Here is a 25,094-nt window from a genome sequence, read left to right as displayed (position 1 = left end):
TCCCCAAATACTCTCAAGAGCCATGGCTGGACAAGGCTGAAGCCAGGAGCTCCCATGTGGGTGGCAGACACCTAAGTACCTGGACCATCATCCACTACCTTTCCAAGCAATTAGCAGGAAGCTGGATTGGAAGCAGAGCAGCTGGGGCTTGGATTGGCATCCTGATATGGGATGTGGGCACCTCAGGCAGCAGCTTAACCTGCTCTGCTACAGCACCTACCCTGTGGGTTTTAAAAATGTCTACAACTTCCTTGTTGATACCCAACCCTTTAAAAAGTAGAGCCTAATTTCCATTGTGGGCTATACTTAGTGTCTCACTTGTAATGAATCAAATAACAAAAAAAAAGACAGTATATCAAAGTTGACGTGCTGGCTTGTGTTGTTTGCTCTGAAGTTAATTGCCATGTCACAAGGACATCCAGGAATCTGCAGAGTTCTGCATGGTGAAGAATCCTGCCAATTTCTAGGTGAATAAGTGATTTGGGGAACAAATCATCTATCCTTGATCAGATTTTCAAGTGACAGCAGCTCCTGCCAACATCCAGACTGCAACGTCACGAGAGGCTGAACCAGAATCCCACAAAACTCCTTATTTGCCCACAGAAACTGAGATAATAAACGGTTGGTTTTTTAGGTCATATGTTTTCAGATAAATTATTATATACATAATACAGCATTTCAGTCCAATCAGGAATGAAGCAGAACTGCAGTCCTTGTAAGACTCAGTCCTTTCTTGTCCCAAATCCAGTGGTGTAGCCGTCTCAGAGTTCTGCCTAAAACCTTGGGCTGTGTCCTATGGTTCCCCCTTTATTTGGGGTTTTATATTTCCAGTTTTTGTATCTCCATGACCAGTTGCACTGTGATTTCATTCACATTCTGCTTGGCTTTTTAGGATTTCTCCATAGCCAAGTGGACCGATTCTTTAAGAGGAGCACCAATTGCAAGTGTCTGGCTCACCTCTCCATACCCTCTTCATCTCTGGGATCTTGTCCTTCAAGTCCTGGCTGCTGCCACATCTCTCATGTCTTCAAACAGATAGCTTAATTTTTTCTTATAAAAGGAGTTAGTCAATAAAGCTTTTTACATTCTTCAAGTGTGAGGGCTCCATCAAAGCTATTCTACATATCACATGGACTTTAATATATTACATAGTAAACAGCAGAAGCAGATTTAGATCCAGACAGTCTGTCTCTGGGATCCACATTCTTAACCACTGCATGATAACACCACCTGGACAAATTAATTACTAATCTTAGACACAGAAAATTTTTCCCGAGATAAAATAGTATAAAATGTATGTTAGGCTCATTGAAACTACCATGGAAATAATCAGTTTTCCTCCTAGATATCATTCATTAATAAAAAGCTGTTACTGGTAGCAGTTAGAACAGTTTTCTAAAAAGTTACATACAGGGGCCGGCGCCGCGGCTCACTAGGCTAATCCTCCGCCTAGCGGCGCCGGCACACTAGGTTCTAGTCCCGGTTGGGGTGCCGGGTTCTGTCCCGGTTGCCCCTCTTCCAGGCCAGCCCTCTGCTGTGGTCAGGGAGTGCAGTGGAGGATGGCCCAGGTGCTTGGGCCCTGTACCCCATGGGAGACCAGGAAGAAGCACCTGGCTCCTGGCTCCTGCCATCGGATCAGCGCAGTGCGCCGGCCGCAGCGCGCCGGCCGCGGTGGCCATTGGAGGGTGAACCAACGGCAAAGGAAGACCTTTCTCTCTGTCTCTCTCTCTCACTGTCCACTCTGCCTGTCCAAAAAAAAAAAAAAAAAGTTACATACAGGGACTGGCATTGTGGCATAGCAGATAAAGCTGCCGTCTGCTGTGCTGGCATCCCATTTGGCTATTCCACTTCCTGTCCAGCTCCCTGCTAATGTGCCTGAGAAAGCACTGGAAGATGGCCCAGCTGCTTGAGCCCCTGCACGCATGTGGGAGACCCACATGAAGCTCTTAGCTTTGCCCTGCTCCAACTCTGGCCATTACAGGCATCTGGGGAGTGAATCAGCGGATGGTAGATCTCTCTTTGTTTACCCCTCTCTGACTGACTGAGATTTTTAAGTAACAAAATTTTTTTAAAAAATTACATAGCATTAAATGAATATGAATAAGCTACTGGAACAAACTGTGGTTTACAGATTATAGGTGTTTATCATGATAAGCATTAATAGCTTTATTCATACAAACTTAAAATTTTTTTGGAAACTTTTTAAAAGCTTTTTTTTTTTTTTTTTTTAATTTGAGAAGCCTAGAGAGAGAGCTGCCATTCACTGGGTCTCTCCTAAAATTCCCACAATAGCTGGGTCTGGACCAGTCTGAAGCTAAGAGCCAGGAACTCAGTCTGGTCTCTTTTATGGAGGGCAGGGACCCAACTACTTGAACCATCACTTACTCCCTCTCAGGTTGCACATGAGCAGCAAGCTGGAATCTGGAGCAAAATCAGATCTTTAATCCAGCTGCTCTGATAAGGGATGTGGGCATCTCAATTGGGCATGAAGCTGCTGTACCAAATGACTGCGTCCCCATACACATTTTTAAAATTATTTTTAAAAGTTGACATGGTACCAAATGACAACCACAGAAACAATATTTGCATACCTTGGTGAATTCTCACAAAGTAAATGGATCACCGAGACAGGAAATGCCAGTGGCATTCAACGAACATCATGCCTCTCTCCCAGTCACCAGTCCCACCCCCGCCATTACTGACCCAGGCAGCCACCATCCCGTGTTCTAATACCACAAGTTGTTATTGCTTGCTCTCCATCTTCATAGAAATAGAATCATACTCGTGAATCTTTTGTGTCTTGCTGCTTTTCCCTCGTATTATACAGACCTCAAGTTCATTAAAAATAGAATTAAAAAGTTAATTTTGTTGTAAAAAATTTTGAAATCTATGCATATGAGAGCCTTTAAAACATTGGTGGAAAAATATACATTATGAAAAATGAATGGAATTCAAAACTTTTTTGCACCAACATCTTTCAACTGTATTTTCTATGAACATTTTAAAGTTCACTTGTAACGTGTAGTGAGACCAATCCATACTGTCGTTTAGCAATAGTAGTTTGTTCATTCTAACGGCTGTATACTATCCATATTATGAAAATGCCAGAATCTATTGAGTTTGTGGGCATTTGAGATATTTTGCAGGTTTGGGACATTACAAATGGTAGCTACTGTGTACATTCTTTTATGTGTTTTTGGTGAATATATGCTCATACATACATAGCTATTTCTATGGAGTTGCTGGGTCCTAGGGTATCTGTATCTGCAGGTTAAGTATCCAGCAGTTTATCAGAAGGGTTTCATGTTATCTTTCAAGTACATGAGATTTCTGTTACTACATCTCCTGCCAGCACACCTGGTGTTATTTATTTTAGCCATCCTGGTGTATAGCATCATATTGTGGTTTTAATTTGTCTTTCAAATAATGAAGCACATTTTTACAGGTCAGCCATTTTCAGATCATCTTATGTGAGTCTGAGACTTTTGCTCTTTTTAATTTTGTGGTGTTTATCTTTTTTCCAAGTTTTTAACTGATATAAATCTTTTTACTTCCCTAATAGAATCTTTATATAAATTGACTATATTTTGTTTAAATGTCTTTATTATAGATTCTAGTTTTCTAGTGAATTCTACATCTTTTTATAAATTTCTTTTACTCTACATTCTTAAAACTGTTAATCATATTTTAATGCTCTTGTTTCAAAACTTCAGTATTTGGATTACCTCTATATCTGTTTCTTTTGTTTATCTGTCAGTTTCCAGTCTTTTGAAGTATTATTGAAGCTCTAAACATTTGCAATAGACACAGTTCATCCTTTTCTCTGCTTGGCAAGCAGAGTACACATCTGATGATCTAAACTACAGAGGGAATGGTATGACAAAACTAACATTTAGATGTGAATATTAGTTTTTTCTCCTAGAATTTCATTGGTAGATTTGATATGAAAAATTTACTGAAGTAAATTTTTTAAGATTTACATGGGAAATAGCTGACTTCTCAAAATGAAAATGAATATCTAGAAAACTGCTGTTACCCATGTGAAATTAGCCTATAGGAATTGATTTTTGTTGTGAACAACTTGAAAATTAGGCTATAAAAAGAATAGTGGAACTCAGGATTATGATGTCCAGAGAAGGAAGCAACTTAAGTGTGTCCTACCGTTGGTCTAGCTTATTGCCTAGAGGCATTTTTCCTTTCAAGGGAACAAGAGTAGGACTAGTGGTGGTGCTGAGTTTATATCTGAGAGAGACTGGAGAGTCTGCATTGGCTAGAAGTTGTGGAGGCAGCACCGTTAAGAGAAGAAATGGCACAGAGATGGAATTCTGAAAATGAGCAAAGGGGGCTTCTTGAATCATTGGCTAAATACAAATCTGTTCCTACAAAGGATGAAACTACATGAGTCTGATGGAAGAACCTTTGGAAAAAAGGCCAAATGATTCCTGGAGGTCATATAATTTGCTTCCCCATTAACTAGAAGTTGAGCTAGGAACATTGTGTTTTCCCACGGCCTAAAGTGAGTTGACCTTATAATGAGCAACAGGTAGCATCCACAGAGGGTATGGCTTTAGTAAGGCTAAATTAGTCCTGCACTGAAGACTGCAAAGGAGCCACACAAAAAAGCTAAAAGTAAGCCTCAAAGGAATCAAATTAATCCCAAGTAATTCAACAGTATATGGACAAAAACCAACACTTTAAAATGAAACGATGTCCATTAACCAACAGGATAAGTTTTATAATGTCTGACATCTAATCAACACTTTCCAGGCACGCAGAGTCACAAAAAATATTACCCATTTAAGAACCACTATATTCTAAAAAGCTGTACCTATGAAATTTATTTTAAAAATATTACCCATTAACAAGAAGTATGAATAATAGTCTTGAAATAATATATTTGATGGACTTAGCAGACTACATAAAAGAGCAGTCAATACACACTCAATGGTATAGAAGAAAACATGAACATGAGAGAAATGGAAGACAATAAAAAGCAACTTGAAATTATAGAAATGAAAAAGACAAAAAGTGGGTAAAATTAGCAAAAAGTAGTTAATTATCAATTTTAGAAATCAAATTGAAATCAAATGAAATTAGAATATAAATTGTTCAAACTAAAGCATGAAGAGGAAAAAGAATGTAAAAGAAATAAAAGTCAACAGAGTACCAGAAACTTGTAGAACAGTATCAGGCAGTTTAATATACTCATCACTGGAATATTTTTACTAAGGGGAAGATACAATGTGTGAAATTTTTCCATAGGTGATTCAAATTTTAAACCCATAAATATTTAAAAACTTAACAAATCCCAAGCCGAAGAAACATAAAACCATGCACAGTCATCATCATATTGGATTACTGAAAGTCAGTAGTGAAGAAAACAGACTTAAAAAGCAACCAGAGATGGGGGCTGGTGCTGTGGTGCAGTGGGTTAAAACCTCAGCCTGCAGTGCCAGCATCCCATATGGGCGCTGGTTTGAGTCCCAGCTGCTCATTTTCCGATCCGGCTCTCTGCTGTGGGCTGGGAAAGCAGTGGAAGGTGGGCCAAGTGCTTGGGCCCCTGTACCCACGTGGGAGACCCAGAGGAAGCTCCTGGCTTCGGATAGGCTCAGCTCTGGCCATTTGGGGAGTGAACCAGCCGATGCAAGACCTCCCTCCCCCTCTCTCGCTCTCGCTCTGTCGCTCTACCTCTCTCTTGCTCGCTCTGCCTCTCTCTCTCCCTCCTTCCCTCCCTCCCCCCCCCCCCCGTAACTCTGTCTTTCAAATAAATAAAATCTTAGGAAAAAGCAGCCAGAGAAGGAAGACATCACATAGAAAGGGATAAAAAATAAGGATGACAACAAACTTCCTGGTCTAAGCTGGGCAAACCAGAAGACATCTCTACAACATTAAGATGGAGAGCTGTCTCTGAAGTATTGAAAGAAATTGTCCCTTCAAAATTTTATTCCAAGAGGCTGGCACTGTGGCATAGCTGGTAAAGCTGCAGCATTGGCATCCTATGTGGGTGCCAGTTCAAGACCCAGCTGCTCCACTTCCGATCCAGCTCCCTGCTGGTGCACTTGGGAGAACAGTGGAGGATAGCCCAAGTGCTTGAGTCTCTGTACCCATATGGAAGACTCAGAAGAAGTTCCTGGCTCCTGGCTTTGGATGGGCCCAGCTCTGGCCGTTGCAGCATTTAGGGAGTGAACCAGTGGATGAAAGATCTTCGTCTTTGCCTCTCTCTCTGTAACTCTTCCTTTCAAATAAATACGTCTTTAAAAAGAAAAATTAAATACCAAGTGAAAATATATTTCAGAAGTTTTTTGGGGGAAAAAGACTTTGAAAATATTTTAACATGCGGCCGGCGCCGCGGCTCACTAGGCTAATCCTCCGCCTTGCGGCGCCGGCACACCGGGTTCTAGTCCCGGTCGGGGCGCCGGATTCTGTCCCGGTTGCCCCTCTTCCAGGCCAGCTCTCTGCTGTGGCCAGGGAGTGCAGTGGAGGATGGCCCAAGTGCTTGGGCCCTGCACCCCATGGGAGACCAGGATAAGTACCTGGCTCCTGCCATCGGATCGGCGCGGTGCGCTGGTTGCAGCGAGCCGGCCGCGGCAGCCATTGGAGGGTGAACCAACGGCAAAAAGGAAGACCTTTCTCTCTGTCTCTCTCTCTCTCTCACTGTCCACTCCTGCCTGTCAAAAAAAAAAATATTTTAACATACAGTTTACTTATTGTTGAAGTGCCAATATATAATTGAGTCCATGCAGATGATGTATTGAGTGTATAATCTAATTAGCATTTCTGTATCTTCAGGTATTACTATATTTTATACATTGAAAGCCTTTAGTTATTTTGAACTGCATAATTAATTGTTGTAGACCATGATGTCTCTAGCATTAGAACTACTCTGCCTCCTCAAATGTGACTTGGGACCTGCTATCCTTCCCCACTATGCTTCTAGCCTTAGTGCTCTCTACTTGCATGTGACAGCAGTCTTTTTAAAGATTTACTTATTTATTTGAAAGAGAGGTCTTCCATCCACTAGCTCACTCCCCAGATGGCTGCAATGGCCAGAACTGAGCCAGTCTGAAGCCAGGAGCTTCTTCCAGGTCTCCCACATGGGTACAGGGGCCCAAGAACTTGGGCCATCCTCTCTGCTTTCCCGGGCACACGAGTAGGGAGCTGGATTTGAAGTGGGACTGCCAGGACTCGAACTGGCACCCATATGGGATCTTGGTGCTGCACTCTGGGGCTTTGACCCGCTGCCCCACAGCATCAGCCCCAGCAATCTTTTTTTTTTTTTTTTTTTTTTTTTTTTTGACAGGCAGAGTGGACAGTGAGAGTGACAGAGAGAGAGAGAGAAAGGTCTTCCTTTGCCGTTGGTTCACCCTCCAATGGCCGCCGCGGCCGGTGCGCTGCGGCCGGCGTACCGCGCTGATCCGATGGCAGGAGCCAGGTGCTTCTCCTGGTCTCCCATGGGGTGCAGGGCCCAAGCACTTGGGCCATCCTCCTCTGCACTCTGGGCCACAGCAGAGAGCTGGCCTGGAAGAGGGGCAACCAGCACAGAATCCGGCACCCCGACCGGGACTAGAACCCGGTGTGCCGGCGCTGCAAGGCGGAGGATTAGCCTAGTGAGCCGCGGCGCCGGCCCAGCAATCTTTTTAAACTAAAAACTATGAGACTCATGTGTCAAAAGATTTGAGCCACAAGAAATTTTCAAGGAAGTTCAGACAGAATAAAAATAGTACTAAATAGAAATTTGTGGCTATATAAAGTAATGTGGAATCCTAAAAATTATAAGTGGGTAAATAGAGAATATCTTTGTATTTCTATATAGTTTGTATTAAAAAGTACTATTTTTCTATAGTACGTTTATGTATAGGCAACATGCAATTGAAATTTGAAATTTAGGCCGGCGCCTCGGCTCACTAGGCTAATCCTCCGCCTAGCGGCGCCGGCACACCGGGTTCTAGTCCCGGTTGGGGCGCCGGATTCTGTCCCGGCTGCCCCTCTTCCAGGCCAGCTCTCTGCTGTGGCCAGGGAGTGCAGTGGAGGATGGCCCAGGTGTTTGGGCCCTGCACCCCATGGGAGACCAGGAAAAGCACCTGGCTCCTGGCTCCTGCCATCGGATCAGCGCGGTGCGCCGGCCGCAGCATGCTGGCCGCGGCGGCCATTGGAGGGTGAACCAATGGCAAAGGAAGACCTTTCTCTCTCTCTCTCTCTCTCACTGTCCACTCTGCCTGTCAAAAAAAAAAAAAAAAAGAAATTTGAAATTTAAAGTCATTTATAATATCAAAGGATATGATATACATAGGAGTAAACAAAAGCATGTGTAAAACCTAGGACTGCAAATTTTGCCAAAGAAATTAAAGGAAATGAGAAATAGTAAAAATTAAGAGGAATTAAAAAAATAAGAAAAAAGATGTGCCACATTTGATGATCAGAAAATTTATTATTGAGCTATCACTCATCTAAATTGTTTTAAACATTAAATACAGTGTAAATCAAAATTCCAGCAGCATTTTTGGTAGAAAGTAATGAACTGTTGAAAATTTTGTATGAAAATGCAAAGACTTTGAAGAGGAAAATGTTGTTATAGAAGAAGTACAGAGTTGGAAGTCTTACACTACCTACATTCAAGATTTATAAAAGCTATAGTAATGAAGACGGTAGTGTTTGCATAAGGGTAGGTTTATAGTTCAATGAATAGAGAATATGGACACTTGTAGTCCATAAGTTTATAACTAAGGTAATTTAATAGGGAAAATTCTATTTTCAATAAATGTTTCTAGAATAATAACTAGAGGCTAAAAGTGATATTATATACAAAAATTAACTCAAAATGGGCCATAGATCTAAATGCAAATACTAAAAATATAAGACATATATACAAGAAAATGGTATAATTACACTGTATAGACAATTCTTGTAGCATTTTAATGAGCTTAAATTTGTCTCGAGGTTTTCTTAACAAAATTCTGATTTGAAATGTCAGATTTGGATTGGTATGTAGCATAGCAGTTGAAGAGCCGGTTAAGACACCCACATCGCACATAGAAATACTTGGATTCCTTTGATTCCAAGCTTCAGCTCCTGACTCCAACTTTCCTGCAGCACAGAACCTGGGAGGTAGCAGTATTGACTCAAATAATTGGGTTCCTGTCTTTTTGTGGGAGACTTGATCGAGTTCCTGACTCTCAGCTCCAGTTTTCTATGGCTGTTGCAGGCATGTAGGGAGAAAACCAACAGATAGGCTTTTGTGTGTTTGAAAATTCAAATTTGATCAAAATCATAAAAGTAGGGACAGGTTCAAGAAGATGATCTTCTGGCTCAGAATATTTTCTGACTGTCATCAGTGTCATTTACTGTCATTGCCTGAGATTAGAAAATTCATGGTAAATACTGCTGTTGTAGTGATAAAATATAGAGTAGTAGCAGTTTTTTAAAAATTGCTTTATTGAGGCCAGCACTGTGGCATAGTGGGTAAAGCTGCCACATGCAGCGCCGGCATCCCATATGCACTCCGATTCGGGTCCCGGCTGCTCCACTTCTGATGCAGCTTTCTGCTGTGGCCTGGGAAAGCAACAGAAGATGGCCCAAGTCTCAGGGTCCCTGCACCTGTTTGGGAGACCAGTAAGAAGCTCTAGGCTTCAGGCTCCTGGCTTCGGATTGGCCCAGATTCATCCGCTGGGGCTGTTTGAGGGAAGGATGGAAGACCTCTTTTACGTTTCTGCTTCCATAACTCTGGCTTTCCAAATTCATAAATAAGTCTTTTTTTAAATAGCTTTTTTATTAGGAAACTGAGTCTTTCTAGGTCTCACTGGGTTTTTTTCAGTTACAGGGCTGTTAAATTTTTTATGAAGGCTAGTATATGTACTAGAGTGATTTTTGTTTATACATTTACATATATTTATATATTCATTATGAATAAGTCCCTACTAAGTGTTATGGGTCTGTCATGGGATTTCCATGAACTTTTGGCCATATAATTGAATCAGTAATACATAGTGTTTCTTCGGTGCTTGTATTTATTGCCTTCCACAACTGTACAAAACATGTTATGAAATGTTAACATAGAGGAGTTCTAACCACTAATTGCATGTTAAACCTGATTATGCATGTTTAGTTTATTTTTGTTTTTCAATTTTTTTTTTATCATTTTAGTAACAGTGATGATGTTATGTTGGTTTCTGTGGAAAGTCCTAATTTGACAACTCCAATTACATCAAATCCAACAGGTATCTTAAATTGATTAGAATATGATCTATCAAATTTAAAAAGTTAAACCAATGTTTAAAATAATATGTCTTAATAAAACAAATTTAGATCTCTTCTTTAAAATGTTCCAATTTTCATCTGTTTAATATTACCTAAATACATAAATGATTCCTAATATAATTACCATTTCTTCTTATTTTCTTAATTTATGGCCTCTTGTTTCTTCACTATGTTTGTTTAAGCTTTTACAAGTCATAAAACTGTTTCATTTTTACTATTTTTTAAATTTTTAATCCTGGCTTCATGCTGGTGTTGGTGGTTTGTTTTTTATCTTTTTGTTTTTATTTGTTAAATTGTCTTATAGTTTACATTATGTTTAAAGCTTGTCTCTTCTTTATTGTCTTTGATTTTTTTTTAACTTTTGTCTTCATTGTAATATGTAGGTTGCTTCTTAAGAGTTTGTGCTTTTTAGACTTACATAAAAAACTTTAACCTTAGATTTCCAGTGATAAATTTCATCTCTTAAAATAGCCATCTTGTTTGGCCCTGAAGTTTTTAATCAAAAAAATTTTTTTTTACCATATTAGAATACTTGCATTTTAATTTCAGGAAGCTTTTACTCCAGTTCTGTAGCTACTTAATTGTCCTTTGGTTTGGACTGTTGAGACTGTGAATTAAGGATTACAAAAGATGTCAAGTATTTATCTAAGGCTTTCTACTAGCCATAGGAAGAGTTCTCCTAAGCCATCTCAGGCAGTCTGTTCTGAAGAAAACATTGTGTTCATTTTCAGGTTTATTTTTTCAAATGCTAAAATAATATCCAGGTAGATTTTCCAAAAAAGTGTTAGCAATATGGTTGTAAAGTTACAGAAGGAAAAAAAATCTTTTGATTAATAATTATGTTTTCTTTACTAGATTATTCATCTTTGAGACAACAAAGTCAATGGAATTATTTTTATGAATACATGATTTACTAGTTAATGTGTTTCAATGTTTATCTGTTACAAAGTCTGCAAGTATTTAATAGTTTAGTAAATTTGTCAGATGTATTCACATTTTAATAATTTTCTTTCAGATCTGAGAAAAGTTACATCTGAAAATTCTAGTAGTTCACTTAATGTGGAAACAGAAGTTGTGGTAGGTAACAAATAGTGTTTCTAATTATTGTCCATTTAAATATGTTGTAGAAATTTTATAGAGTTGCTATGTGTTGGAGTAACTTAGTTTTGTCATTCTTTGGCTACGTATATGGATGAGGTGAGGTAGGTTTCCTCCCTCCCCTAATTTGTGTGTGTCAAATACAAATTAATGTCTGACTTTTTAGCATGACCAAGTTCCAGTTAAGTTTAAACACTATACTAGTCTGACTATTTAAGACAACCAGGTTTGCATCCAGCTTACACATTGAAGTCTGATGTGTTAACATAATTGGAAATTTAGTGTCTGACTCGTTAGTATAACCAAGTTTCTATCCAGCTCATACATTGACTGGTTAGCATAACTGATAAATTAACGTGTGATGAGTTAGCATAACCAGGCTCCCTTCCAACTTACACATTGTATTAATGTCTGACTAGTTACCATAATTGAAAAATTAATGTCAAATTTTTTAGTTAATGTATCTGAGTTCCAGACTAACTTACACACTGGCTTATTGTCTGGTAAGAGTAACTGATAAATATATGTGCTACCATGACCAGGTTCCAGTTTAGCTTATACACTGGAAAGTAGACAGCTAATGGTAAACATAGGTACAACCATACTCATAGACCAAGTTTTTGTTTTTTTTTTGTTTTTTGTTTTTTTGTTTTTTTGGACAGGCAGAGTGAACAGTGAGAGAGAGAGAGAGACAGAAAGGTCTTCCTTTTCCGTTGGTTCACCCCTCCAATGGCCGCTGCAGCCGGCGCACCGCGCTAATCCAAAGCCTGGAGCCAGGTGCTTCTCCTGGTTTCCCATGCGGGTGCAGAACCCAAGCACTTGAGCCATCCTCCACTGCATTCCCGGGCCACAGCAGAGAGCTGGACAGGAAGAGGAGTGACCGGGACAGAATTGGGCATCCCGACCGGGACTAGAACCCAGTGTGTTGGCGCCGCAGGCGGAGGATTAGCCTGTTGAGCTGCGGCGCCAGCCTAGACCAAGTTTTTTGACTGTTAGTCATATTCTCAGAAACCATTCAATATATGAAAGAGGTTGTCTTTCATAATAGAGTTAAATTAAACCATAAGAGCTAGAGCTTCTAAATGATAATTTAAAAATCACGTGTTTCACTTTGAAAACGTTTTCTGCTCTTAAAGCAAAACTTTTTTAACAATTTCTCAGGCTGCAGAGATGAGGAAACTTGATTGTGTAATCGATTTGACAAAAGAAGGCCTACCCATCTGCGACACAGGTAAAGGATTTTTTTTTTCTTTAATCAAGTGGAAAGGCTAACAACTCAAATTGCACTAATCCTACTTATGAACCTTGTTTTGTTGTGCTTGTGTATTTATAGCTGTTTGTGGTTTTATCACATGTAAACTTGTGTGACTGTCAATATAATCTGAGAGTAAAACTGTTCTGTCACCTTGGCTCCGTCAGACTTCCCTAACTTGACACACCACCTCCTGCCCCAGTTCCTAACTCTGGCAACCACTCATCATTCCTTCATCACTGTTAGTTCATGAATGTCACATAAATGCAGTGATACAATATGTATCCTTCTGAGATTGGTGTCTTTCCTTCAGTGTGATTGTCCAGGGTTATCCACATTGTTGTTATGTATCAGTAGTGTGTTCCTTTTTATTACCAAGTAGCAGCAGTAGCCCATGGTATGGATTTACCTTAATTTGTTTATCATTTACCCATTGAAAGACAACCTAGATTGTTTGGTAGTATTATGCACACAGAAGCAGAAACAGGGATAAGATATGAAAATGTAGAGGCAAAGTGGCAACAGTATCCTCTGTCTCAGATGTAAAGAAAAAGAAATAAAATATAATTTCCTGGGGCTTGGAATCAGGTATAAGGTCTCACCCAAATTTAATGAAAAGTATAAATCCATGTATTTAAGAAGTTGAATAAACTCCAACCAAGATAAACACAAACATAGCAACACTTCATAATCAAGTTCCTAAAAAAACAGTGATGGGGCCGGCACTGTGGCGTAGAGGGTAAAGCCACCGCCTATAGTGCCGGCATCCCATATGGGTGCGGGTTCAAGACCCGACTGCTCCACTTCCAATCCAGCTCTCTGCTATAGCCTGGGAAAGTAGTAGAAGATGGCCCAAGTCCTTGGGCCCCTGCACCCACATGGGAGACCCAGAAGAAGCTCCTGGCTTCTGACTTCAGATTAGCGCAGCTCCAGCTGTCGTGGTCAGTTAGGGAGTGAACCAGCAGATGGAAGACCTCTCTCTCTGCCTCTCCTCCTCTCTCTGTGTAGCTCTGACTTTCAAATAAATAAATAAATCTTTAAAAAAAAAAGTGATAAAGAGGAAAATGAAGATAAACTACAGATATTACAAAGAAATCCAAGGTTCCTAGCCAGGAATGTCAAGTGTCATCATTCCAAATAACTGTGAACCTAAAATTCTATATTTGGCAAATTCATAGGTGTTTTTCAAAACAGAAAGCAAAATTAAGACTTTGCAAATAGTTTGTTGCCAGTGAACTTTCACTATCAAAATGAAGAAAGTTCTTCAAGTGAAAGGAAAATAATTTCAGATGCAAATCAGATCTACACTGAGTAAAATAACACCAGATTATGGAGTTGATGCTATATACAAATGTTAACGTATGAGGACAATGGGGCAAAAGAGAGCAGAACAATGGAAGTGTGCTTTTATGAGAGTCTTAGGTTATATGAGAATTATTTGAATATAGACTTGGTAAGTTAAAGATACATAATGGTAATACCTACAGCAACAGTTTTTTCTCTGAAGCAGTAGTAGAGCTTGTAAACCAACAGTGGAGATAAAATGGGGCTTTAAAAATACTCAATCCAAGATAAGCCACAGAACAGCAGATAAAGAGCCAATAAGACTTACAGCAAACAGAGGACAAGGGAAGTTTAAACCCAACTCTAATGATAAGAAATGTAAATGATCTCCGGACTCCATTAAAAATCAGACATTGTTATACTAGGTAGGAAACCAAGGGTCAACTATATGATAACTGTTACCTGTGTACTTTAATATAAATACACAGAAAATACAAATAGATTCAACGTAAAAGGATAAAAGAAGATAACCATTAGAAAGCTAGAGTAGCTGTGTTACTGGACAAGTAGACCTCAAGCAAAATATTGCCAAAATATTGACAGGAAAACATAGTAATCTACTTGTGTATTCACTTGAGTAAATGGCAAAAGCCTTGATGCAAAAACTTATAGGACTGAAATAATAAATAGAAAAATAAAGTTATAATTGGAGATTCCAACACTGCTACCTAGTAGTTGATAAAAATTGGAGGCAGAAGGTCAGCAGGGCTATAGAAGTTTAAGCCACACTATCAACCAACCTAACCTAATTGACACTCAGCCAACCATAGGTGAATACCTACTCTTTTTTTCTTAAATATTTATTTATTTGACAGGGAGAATGACAGAGAGGGAGAGAGATTTTCCATCCACTGGTTCACTCCCCAAATGGCTACAACAGTTCGGGTTGATCCAGACCAAAGCCAGGAGCACAGAACTCCACTTGGACTAGGTAGCAGGGGCCCAAGCATTAGGGCCATCTTCCTCAGCTTTCCCAGGCACATTAGCAGAGAGCTGGATTAGAACAACAGTCTATACTGGAAGCCACACCAGTATGGGATGCTGGCGCTCGAATGTGGGCTGCCTGTGTGGCAAGTGGTGGCTTAACTCACTATGCCAGCCCCAGAATATACAGTATTTTAAGTGCATATGAAACAAGATAGATCAGGTTCTATACTGTAAAACAAGTCTATGTAAAAGGATTGTATAATATAGAGCATAGTTTCTGACATAACACCATAATAGGTAACAGAAAGATAGCCAAACAATCCGTTAGTACTTAGAAATTAAACACACTTTAAAATAACCCATGAGTGCCACAATGCTGGCCCCTAAAAAGGCTTTTTAGTAGTAAATCAAGTGACTAATAAAGCAGCTGTGAAACACAATGCAGAACCTTGGTTATCCTTGTCAGTCCAAAGAAAGTACAGGGGCCAACGTTGTGGCACAGCAGATTAAACCATAGCTTGCAACACTGGCACCCCATATCAAGGAGTAGGTTCAAGTCCTGTCTGCTTTGCTTTCAATCCAGCTTCCTGGTAATGTGTCTGAGAAAGCCAGTAGATGATGGACCAGGTGCTTGGGCTGCTGCCTCTCATGATGGAAAACTAGGTGGTGTTCCTGGCTCCTGGCTTCAGCCTGGCCCAGCTCTGGCTATTGTGGCCCTGTGGGAAATGAACCAACAGATGGAGGATCTCGATATCTCTGTTTTTTTCTCTCTCTCTCTCTCCCTCTCACTCTCTTCTTCCCTCTCCCTCCCTCCCTCTCTCTTCTTCTCTCCCTGTATTACTCTCTACCTCTCTTTCCCCCTCTCTTCCCCTCTCTCTTTCCGTCTTCCCACCACATCCCAGCCTCACTCCTCACCACTTCCTGCTCCCATCACTCATGTCAAATCCCAAATTCCATTTGGGAGACTCATGAAGTATATTATATGGTTATATTGTTGGTCACAGGATTTTTACTGTTTATTAGATTTATTCAGATTTCTGTAACTTAGCTGTCCAGGTAGTCCTAATACTTTCCAACATGAACCCATTTTCTTAACCATCCCTGTATATACTCTCCTCACTTGTTTTCAAATATTCTTGCACCTACTACACTCTTTCTCTCCCCCCTCCGTCCCCTAGTCCACAATTGATAACAAATTTCTTTCAAACTAACACAGACCCCTCATCAGTAGCGAATTCTTTAACCCTCACCTGCATAATTTTTCACTTGAATTCCCAAGACTTGTGTGTGTTACTGTGAACATGAATGGCCCTGTGTTGCAGGCATCCTGTGTGGTCTAATAGAGGAGAACACACCTCTAGGATCACTGAGCAGGGATCCCTCTCCCATGTGTAAATAGACCTCCTTCCCTGTTGCTAGTGACACATGTGTTTACATTACAGAGAATTTTGTCACCTTGAAGGAAAATTGTGTACATTCAGTACCTTTGACATTTGAGCTTTTTTTCAAAAAGGTATTTCACACTTGTAGTTTTAGTTAACACCTACAATATAAACTTTTTGCTTAGAGGCTATGGAATGGATTATTGCAAATACATTTTTACTTTACAACCTTGTCTTGTTCACAGAAAGTCCAGTGTCTACCTTGGAGTCAGTGTTGAAAGCTGTTTTAAACACCAAAGAAACAACCCCAGTGGCACAGAAAGCAGCCCAGAATGCAGCCCAGGTACTGAGATGAAACGCTCTGTAGAAGTACCTGTTTTACTCTTGAAAGAACATTTGGTACACTTTGATTTGCTTTTTTTTAATGTCCTCTTGTGAATCTGCTTATTAGCATAATTAAAATAATTTTGTTGCATTTCCCAGAAACTAGAAATTAAATACATTATTTCACCCAACAAATTAGAACATATTTTTGTTTTAAAAGTAACATCTGGGGCAGGCATTTGGCACTTCTTGGGGTGCTTGCATCCCTTATTGGGGTGCCTGGGTTCCACTCCCAGCTCTCTGGCTTCCCATTTTCAGCAGAAGATGGCCAAGGACTTGAACCCTGCCACCCAAATAAAAGACCTAGACTGAGTTCCCAGCTCTTGGCTTTAGGCTAGCCTAGATCCAGCCATTGCAGGCATTAGGGGAGGGAACCAGCAGATGAGAGTTGGGTCTCTGTCTTTCTCCTTCTGTCCCTGTTTCTCTGCCTTTCAAACCAAACAGAGTAATAGCCGTTGTTGAAATAAGTAGAGGGAAATAGGTGCTGTCACGCACTGATGGTTTTCATGTAAATTAATGTGTTTCAGAACAGAATTTGGAAATGACAGAAATGCTATCCAGAATGTCTGAAACTTAACCCATTCTGGACTGGTGATATTCCAAAGTATAGAAATCTTAACTCCAAAAGAGATTTATGCTAAAAAAAAAAAAAAAAAAAAAAAAAAAAAGAGTCTGAATCCAGCTCACATATTCTTGAAATATCCTTTTATTGTTTTGATAAAGAATGGAAAATATCTGTACAAATCTACTTGACCCCAAATATCTGTACAAATCTACTTGACCCCTTTAAAATAATCAGTATCTACCAAACTAACTGGCTAAACTTTCTTACTAATGTGCTTCTAGGTTCTTGATTCCTTTGATCACCTGCCACCTCTCCCAGAACCACCACCACTACTACCTGAGATAGTAGACAAAATTCGAGATACGCTGCCTCCCCAGAAGCCTGAGCTCAAAGTGAAACGGGTGCTGAGACCCAGGGGCATTGCTCTGACTTGGAACATATCCAAAATCAACCCCAAGTGTGCACCTGTGGAAAGCTACCACCTCTTCCTGTGCCACGAGAGCTCTAACAGTAAGTTGATCTGGAAGAAGATTGGAGAAATTAAAGCTTTACCACTCCCCATGGCCTGTACTTTATCTCAGTTTCTAGCTTCCAACAAATATTATTTTACTGTCCAATCAAAAGACATTTTTGGGCGATATGGACCATTTTGTGATATAAAATCTATCCCTGGTTTTTCTGAAAATCTTACCTAAAAAAAAAGTGTTCAATAATTATATATGTTTTGCTTCTGAATGTTTTTTTTTTTTGTATTTGTTTTGTTTACAATGTTTCTGTAACACTATTTGTCATTTTTAAGGGCTGTTTGATTGTGAATGGTCTTCTTCTGTATGTTGTAAGTCACCTCTAGTTTCATGAATTTCTGATGAATTTTGCATTCAGTGTGTACTTTTAATGTCTATATTGTAAAACATACACTATCATGGACCCATGTTGCTAAGGTGTGTTGTGAGCAGTACCTTTGGTAACTATGGAGCTGCTGCTGCTGCTGCTGCTATGAGAAGCCCTAGACTATAGGCAACCATGGAATATTCTGTTGATAATGGCTGTTTGTGACCTACTGTGCTCAGTTATACTGCAAGAAAAAGTGCTCTCTTTACCAAGGCCAGATCATCCCTGGGGTGTGTCTCAACTAACATTTGAAGAAAAGAAATATCCTCCCAGTCTGTTTAAATTCTAAGTGGGTTATTAATTTGTGTACTTCCTTTTTGGTGGGGGAGGGGGTGGAGTTTGTCATTCTTTGGGGAGGGAAATAGTCTGGAGAGTTTTCCTAAATCTGTGTATAGTTACATTTACAAATTAACTTAGATTGTGTGCTACATACACAAAAACAGTATCTCTTAAAAAGCATTGTTGGATCCATTATTTCAGCCTCAAATTTAAGGCTTTAATTAGCTGATTCCCTGAATGCTACCATTTGCTCATTTCCTGGTTGCCATCAGTACTCAGAGTACATAACACTAAGGGGCTCTTAGAGAGATCTCTTGCACACCTGTACCTGAGAGAACAGACTTGAGGTGCCTCTGGTACAAGTAGCCAAGAAATTCTGGACGTGTGAACAGAGACTGCATTGTAATGCAGGGCCCAAAGGAGACCAACTGGAAAAGTAAATCTGGCATGTGGTAAAAACAAAAATAACATTCTTTCCTGATAGGTAAAGTTCTGAGATTTAAAAAATGAATAAAGAGTGGTTTCCTTTGGCGTTGTATGAATGCCTTGACTTCTTCAATAAGAAAGTTATTTTTTTTCAGACTCTTATGTCTTTTCCAGAACATGTAAACTGAAAGACCCAGATTCTGAACCATATCTGAGGGCATGGACTGCCCTCCATGAGGTTTTGTTCAGAATCAGTGACTGGGGGGTGCCCTGCAGCACAGGGCAAGAATTCACCATGAGCATGACTAAAAAAAGACCTGGCCCCGTGAGCAAGGTTTTGGTGCCTAACACTAAAATTGAAGCTACTGAATAAGTTGGCATCTGGAAAGTTGATTGGTGCACAAGTCTCAAGTAAGGAGCTTTCACAGTGATGGCAAGAGGCAGGAAGGCTGATAACACCAGACATAGCGGTGTGGGCTCAAATACCACAGTAGTTCTTGTCTTTTGTAGAGGCAAGGGCAAGATTCTCAGCCTGGCTCTCTTCTGGTGTCTTTGATAGCTAGGTAAAGGACAAGAAAGTCTTGCCCAACAGTCACTTGGTACTAACACACTCAGGAAGTACCTGGCTTGCAGTGGGAAGCCTTTCTGCCTTCCTTTAAGCAGTAGAACCAATCTGACTGATGAGCTAAACACTGACAGTGTCAGAAAAAGCCATGGGGTCGCATATGGGATCACGTATTGCTCAGATACACATCTGATTGGCTTATCCTAAGGCACATGTCTAAGCTGCAAGGTAGACCAGGAAAGCAAACCTTTGGTCTTCAATGCGAAGTGCCCTCTGCTACCCTTTGAGACTTACAAGATGGATGTGGGTATTCTGGACTGTGTCCCTGGTAGTTAAGCTGGAGCTACCTGTCCTTGGAATGCAGTTCCCAGCTGGTTCAAGGTTACTGTTGGTCACAAATATTGCCTCAAAGTTGGAAAGCATAAATGGAGCCAGTGTCATGATTGACATTCTGAAGGTTGGTACTAGCGTCAGCGTGACAGGTAGTGTGCTTGGTCCCAGCACTGCAGTGGCTGTTTGGCTGTTTTACTGGCTCACAGGCCTACCGCTGCCATCAGAGCCACCTTCAGCTATCCTGAGTACAAGGCGTGTCCATGTGCCACGCCATGCTTTTCCTAGAGCCCAGGATTCCCAGGGTGCCAGGGTATGAAGGTTGGAGTGGTGAGAGACACATTCAGATAATACTTGCTTTTCCCACACCCAACCTACTTCCCTGTCTGACCGAACCATGTTGACTCCAGGATCAACACTAGACACAGGATAGTTTGCATGGCCTTTTCCACCAGCTGTCACCCTTTGCCAAGTCTAGCATCAGTGGCTCTCAGACCAGAAGAATCCCCAGGCAAAGCAGTACACTTGCCCTGGAATGCTGGGTAGTGTGGCAGCTTTCCCCGACTACCCTGGAAGGCAGCATGGGGGCTGGCATGTGAACCTCACATTCAGATGTGGAGTCTGACTGTGACTTGGGCAATGCATTCTACCCTGAGCCTCCTTTCTCAGTGTATGAAATGAAGGCAGTACTGCTCTCCTATATTCTGTCATTGCCTGCCTGCCTTTTTCTCCTCCTCTCTCCTCACCCTTTTCTTCTCGTTTTTTAACCAGTTCTATTATGTGAGAATAAGAACTCTGATACAGGACCTCTGTAAAGAATGAGTTTAGTAAATTCTTTCCAGTCTTAGGTTGCTTCAATATCCATTTTGAATGCAAGTTGCATTTTCTCATACCAGAGAAGCAAGGCTCTGCCTTCTTCCAGTTCCTCGGTGTAATCCCTCCAGTTAACTGCCTTAAACAGCCGCCTCAGGCTGCCTATCTCTCAGTGGGACAGCTAGATACAGCCTATTTGCCTCACCCCCACTGACCCCACACCTGGCACAGACTGCACAGATAGGCCCCAGTGACTGTTACTTGGTCCCAACATGCTGTTTACTCCAAACACTCAAATTGGAACACCCTGAGGGAAGTTAAATTGAGTGTCACACATGGGCCAACAAAGACTTTTAGTCCCATAGGTCCCTCACACTGTCACTTTTTGTTTTTTTGTAAGATTGATTTATTGGTAATGCAGTGTTAAAGAGATCATCAATCCACTGTTTTCTCCTCAAATGGCCGCAGTGATCAGAGCTGGGTCAGGCCAAAGTTAGGAGTCTAGAATTCCATCTGGGGCTTCCACATGGATATAGGAGCCTAAGGACTTGAGTCATCTCCTTCCCAGGCACATTTAGCAAGGATCTGGATTGGAAGTAGAGCAGCAGGGACATAGACCAGCACCCATGGGAGATGCCGGTGTTGCAGGCTGCAGCTCATCCTGCTGTGCCACCAAGCCAGCCCCATACTCAAATTCCTGCTGATTGAGCTCCTTGCTGTCTCCAGACTTCCCATCTGCCCTTGTGGCCACAACTTTTTTTTCTTTTTTTGTTATGGCCACAACTCTTTTTCAGGGTTCTGTAATAAAATACTTTTGTTGCTTCCTGTATTTTTCAAGTTGTTTCTTCTGTGTCTCTCATGCTAACTCTCCTCCCAGTCAAGAGTCTCTCCTAGACAGGGGCTTTCTTGGTCGGAGTATACTGACACATGTCAGACAGGAGCCACAGGGTGCTGCCAGTATAAACAAGCTTCCTTTGAGAGGGGCACTGGTTATTGGGTCATCAGACCACCCACTGGGATAAAGAAGTGCACGTGGGGATTATAAATTGGGAGGATTCCGAAATGGTAGAACAGGGAAGGAACTTACTGCTCTAGTCTAGGGGAAAAGTTACAGAAACCTTGTAGGGGCTGATGCTGTAGCATAGAAGGCTAAGCCTCCACTGTCACACCAGCAGCCCATATGGGTGCTGGTTCATGTCCTAGCTGCTCCTCTTCAGGTCCAGCTCTCTGCTATTGCCAGGGAAAGCAGTGGAAGATGGCCCAAGTCCTTGGGTCCCTGCACCCAAGTGGGAGATCCGGAAGATGATGCTGGTCCCTGGCTTCAGATCAGCCCAACTCCAGCTATTGCAGCCATTTGTGGAGTGGAACAGTAGATGGAAGAGTTTTCTGTCTCTTCCTCTCACTCTGCTTCTCAAATAAATATAATATATTTTTTTAAAAAGATGGAGAGAGTGCAATCCTGGGAAAGAGGGTGAAAACTGCAGGGGAAATGCCACGCAAATTAGAAGGGCACAGTGGATCTACATGGAGGGTATGGACACACACTGCTCAGGACCTCAGCAGGCAAGAGCCTCAGTAGCAGCTTTGGAAAGTGATGTAGGACCAGACTGCAGCAGCCCAAACCATGGGCGATAAAGCTGCAGGAAGAGCCTGGTATGAATCTTGGAGCCCAGTGGGAGACAGTACACCTTGCCATCCTAGAGAGAAAAACAAAAGGGGAGGAGAGGGCACGTTTCCCTCTCCCCAACCACCTAGCACTGGCATCCTCTAGCTGAGAGAAGGCGGGCACCATTTTGGACATCCATAACAGCTGCACTAGCTTGTGACCATGTACCCAGCAACCAGCTGAGAGGAGACTCCTGAGTCTGGTAGGGAAAATTGATGGGGCTGGGTGCTAGAACTGTGAAAGCACTGGCTGTGTGGGAGTGCTGTGGCTGGGTCTCTGAGCAGTCACTGTGGGCGGCTCCACAGCTCAGGGCTCCCTGATTGCCTGGTGAGGGTCATTGCTACAGGACTGCACACGCTTTGTGTGGCTCTTACAGAAGCATAGATGAAAATTACACCCACTGAGACTAGCACATGGGCTCTGAACTCCTTGGAGGAAAGGAGGTGAGCATGAGACTATGCCAAAAGAACTGATCAACCCCCACCCCCCAAACTCCAATTAAAAGAGATTTACCACAACCAGCTTTGGTGTCACCTTGGACACTCCCCTTACCCTAGAGCACTGAACAGAGCTCCATGGCCACACCCAGCACACACCTCTGGGTATTCACTCAAAGAGCAGATACTCCACTAAGCCACAGAGGCTTCTCCAAAGATAAAAGACATCACAGGGGAAAAGAAATAAATAAACCAACAAGTATCTCCACAAATGCCCAAAATAAATGCAGAAGTTCAAGAAACAAGAATAAGGAAGACAACATTATGCCACAAAAGGATATAACATTTCAGTACTAGAATGTGAAGATGAAGGGATTGAAGAAATGCCAGAAATAGAATTAAAACTAACCGATTGTAGGATTACTTAGAAGTAATTATAAGCAAATCCACAAATTAAAGAAATCCATACCCAATATAAATAAAAATTTTTCCCATGAAATTGAGATTTTAAAGAGAAATTGAAATATTGGAAATGAGGAATTTAATAGATCAAATAGAAATGCGGTGGGAAGTCTTAACAGACTCACTGAGGCAGAAGAAAGAATATCTGAGTTTGAAGAAAAATGGCTGGAAATTTTACAGTTAGACCAAAAAAAAAAAAAAAAGGAAGAAATCAGAAAACTAAAAAATAGTGTTGGAGATTTTTGGGATACTATCAAAGGACCCAGGATATATGGGTCTTAGGAGCTCTTGAAGGTGTGGGAAGAGAGGATGGATTAGAAAGCCTTTTTAGTGAAATAATTACAGAAAACTTCCCTTATAGAAGTAATGGGACATCCAAGTACAAGAATCACATAGAACTCTAATAGACATGACCAGAAAAGATCTTCACCATGACACATTGTAGTCATACTGTCCAGCGTATAACAAAAAATTCCAAAATGTGCATGAGAGAAACCCAGATTACTGTGTTTCTGCCAGATTATTTTCAGATGATCTCCAATTAGACTCATGGCTGCTTCTTATCAGAAACCCTAAAAGGCCAGGAGAGAATGGTGAGATATATTCCAAGTCTTAAGAGAAAAAAATTGTCAACCCAGAATATTATACCTTGCAAAGCTCTCATTTATGAATGAAGGTGAAATAAAGACCTTCCATAACAAATAGCAATTGAAAGAGTTTGTCACCACTCATCCAGCTTTCCAAAAGATGCTTAAGGATGTGCTACACACAGAAATATGGGCATCATTATCAAAGAAGGGTAAAGCAGACAATCTCCCAGTAAAAGTACAAAGAAAATCCACAGAAAACAATAGGAATATTTATGGAAAAATGGCAGGGTTAAGTTATTCCTTATCAGTTGTCACCTTGAATGTAAATGGCCTCAACTTTCCAGTTAAAAGATGCAGACTGGCTGAATGGATTAAAAAAATAAAACCCATCTATTTGCTGCCTACAAGAAACACATCTCACCAACACAGATACACACAGATTGAAAGTGAAAGGGTAGAAAAAGATATTCCCTGCTAGCAGGAACCAAAAAAGAGCTGGTGTAACCACCCTAATATCAGAAAAAATAGACTAACACAGAAACTGTTAAAAGAGACAAGGGCACTCTGTAATGATTAAGGGATCAATTCAACAGGAAGATTTAACTATTATAAATATATATGCACCTAATTACAGGGAACCTGGCTATTTAAAAGAAATGTAAAGGGATCTGGGGCTGGCACTGTGGTGTAGTGGGTAAAAGCTGCCACCTGCAGTGCCAGCATCCCACATGGGCGCTGGATTGAGTCCCAGCTGCTCCACCTCTGATTCAGGTCCCTGCTGATGGCCTGGGAAAGCAGTGGAAGATGGCCCTAGTCCTTGGGACCCTGCACCCATGTGGGAGACCTGGAAGAAGCTCTTGGCTCCTGGCTTCAGATCGGTGCAGCTCCAGCCATTGCAGCCATCTGAGGAGTGAACCAGCAGATGGAAGACCTCTCTCTCTCCCTCTCTCTCTCTGCCTCTCTGTAACTCTGCCTTTCAAATAAAGTAAATCCTTAAAAAAAAATGTTAAGGGATCTAAAGGGAGACATAGACTCAAACAATAATAATGGGGGACTTCAATACCCCCACTTTAAGCCAGGGGCAGATCAACCAGACAAAATCAGCAAGGAGACAAAAGACAACGCTATAGACCTAAGAGACCTAATAGGTATCTACAGAGCTTTCTAACCTACAGGCACAGAATATACATTCTTCTCACCAGTGCATGGAACTTTCTCTAGGATTGACCACATGCTAGGCCATAAAGCAACTCTCAGCAAATACAAAAAAATTGAAATCATGCTATACATATTCTCTGACCACAATGGAATGAAGCTGCTAATCAACAACTCAGGAATCCTGAGATCATATGCAAACACATGAAGACTGAACAACATGTTCCTAAATGAACAGTGGGTCACTGAAGAAATTTTAAAAATTTCTGGAAAC

At 41.1% G+C, this 25,094-nt stretch overlaps 1 protein-coding gene across 23 annotated transcripts in view; it reads left to right on the top strand.

Moving 5' to 3' along the window:
• Positions 1–25,094, top strand: part of ATF7IP2 (activating transcription factor 7 interacting protein 2) — a 105,166-nt gene that overhangs the window by 58,792 nt on the left and 21,280 nt on the right. For 20 of the 23 annotated variants that reach the window (XM_008257708.4, XM_051847415.2, XM_008257709.4 and 17 more), the window contains 5 exons: positions 10,141–10,214; positions 11,270–11,331; positions 12,514–12,583; positions 16,503–16,600; positions 17,488–18,914. In XM_008257708.4, the coding sequence (XP_008255930.2) occupies positions 10,141–10,214; positions 11,270–11,331; positions 12,514–12,583; positions 16,503–16,600; positions 17,488–17,901 (718 nt within the window). In that variant the 3' untranslated portion in view covers positions 17,902–18,914. Of the gene's footprint in view, positions 1–10,140; positions 10,215–11,269; positions 11,332–12,513; positions 12,584–16,502; positions 16,601–17,487; positions 18,915–25,094 lie in introns of those variants that run through there. The other 3 variants (XR_011384807.1, XR_011384806.1, XM_070065017.1) reach the window with 1 other exon arrangement.

This window comes from Oryctolagus cuniculus, chromosome 19, assembly GCF_964237555.1.
Source record: "Oryctolagus cuniculus chromosome 19, mOryCun1.1, whole genome shotgun sequence".
NCBI classification, from domain to species: domain Eukaryota; kingdom Metazoa; phylum Chordata; class Mammalia; order Lagomorpha; family Leporidae; genus Oryctolagus; species Oryctolagus cuniculus.
This window is presented reverse-complemented; position numbering and strand designations above follow the sequence as displayed.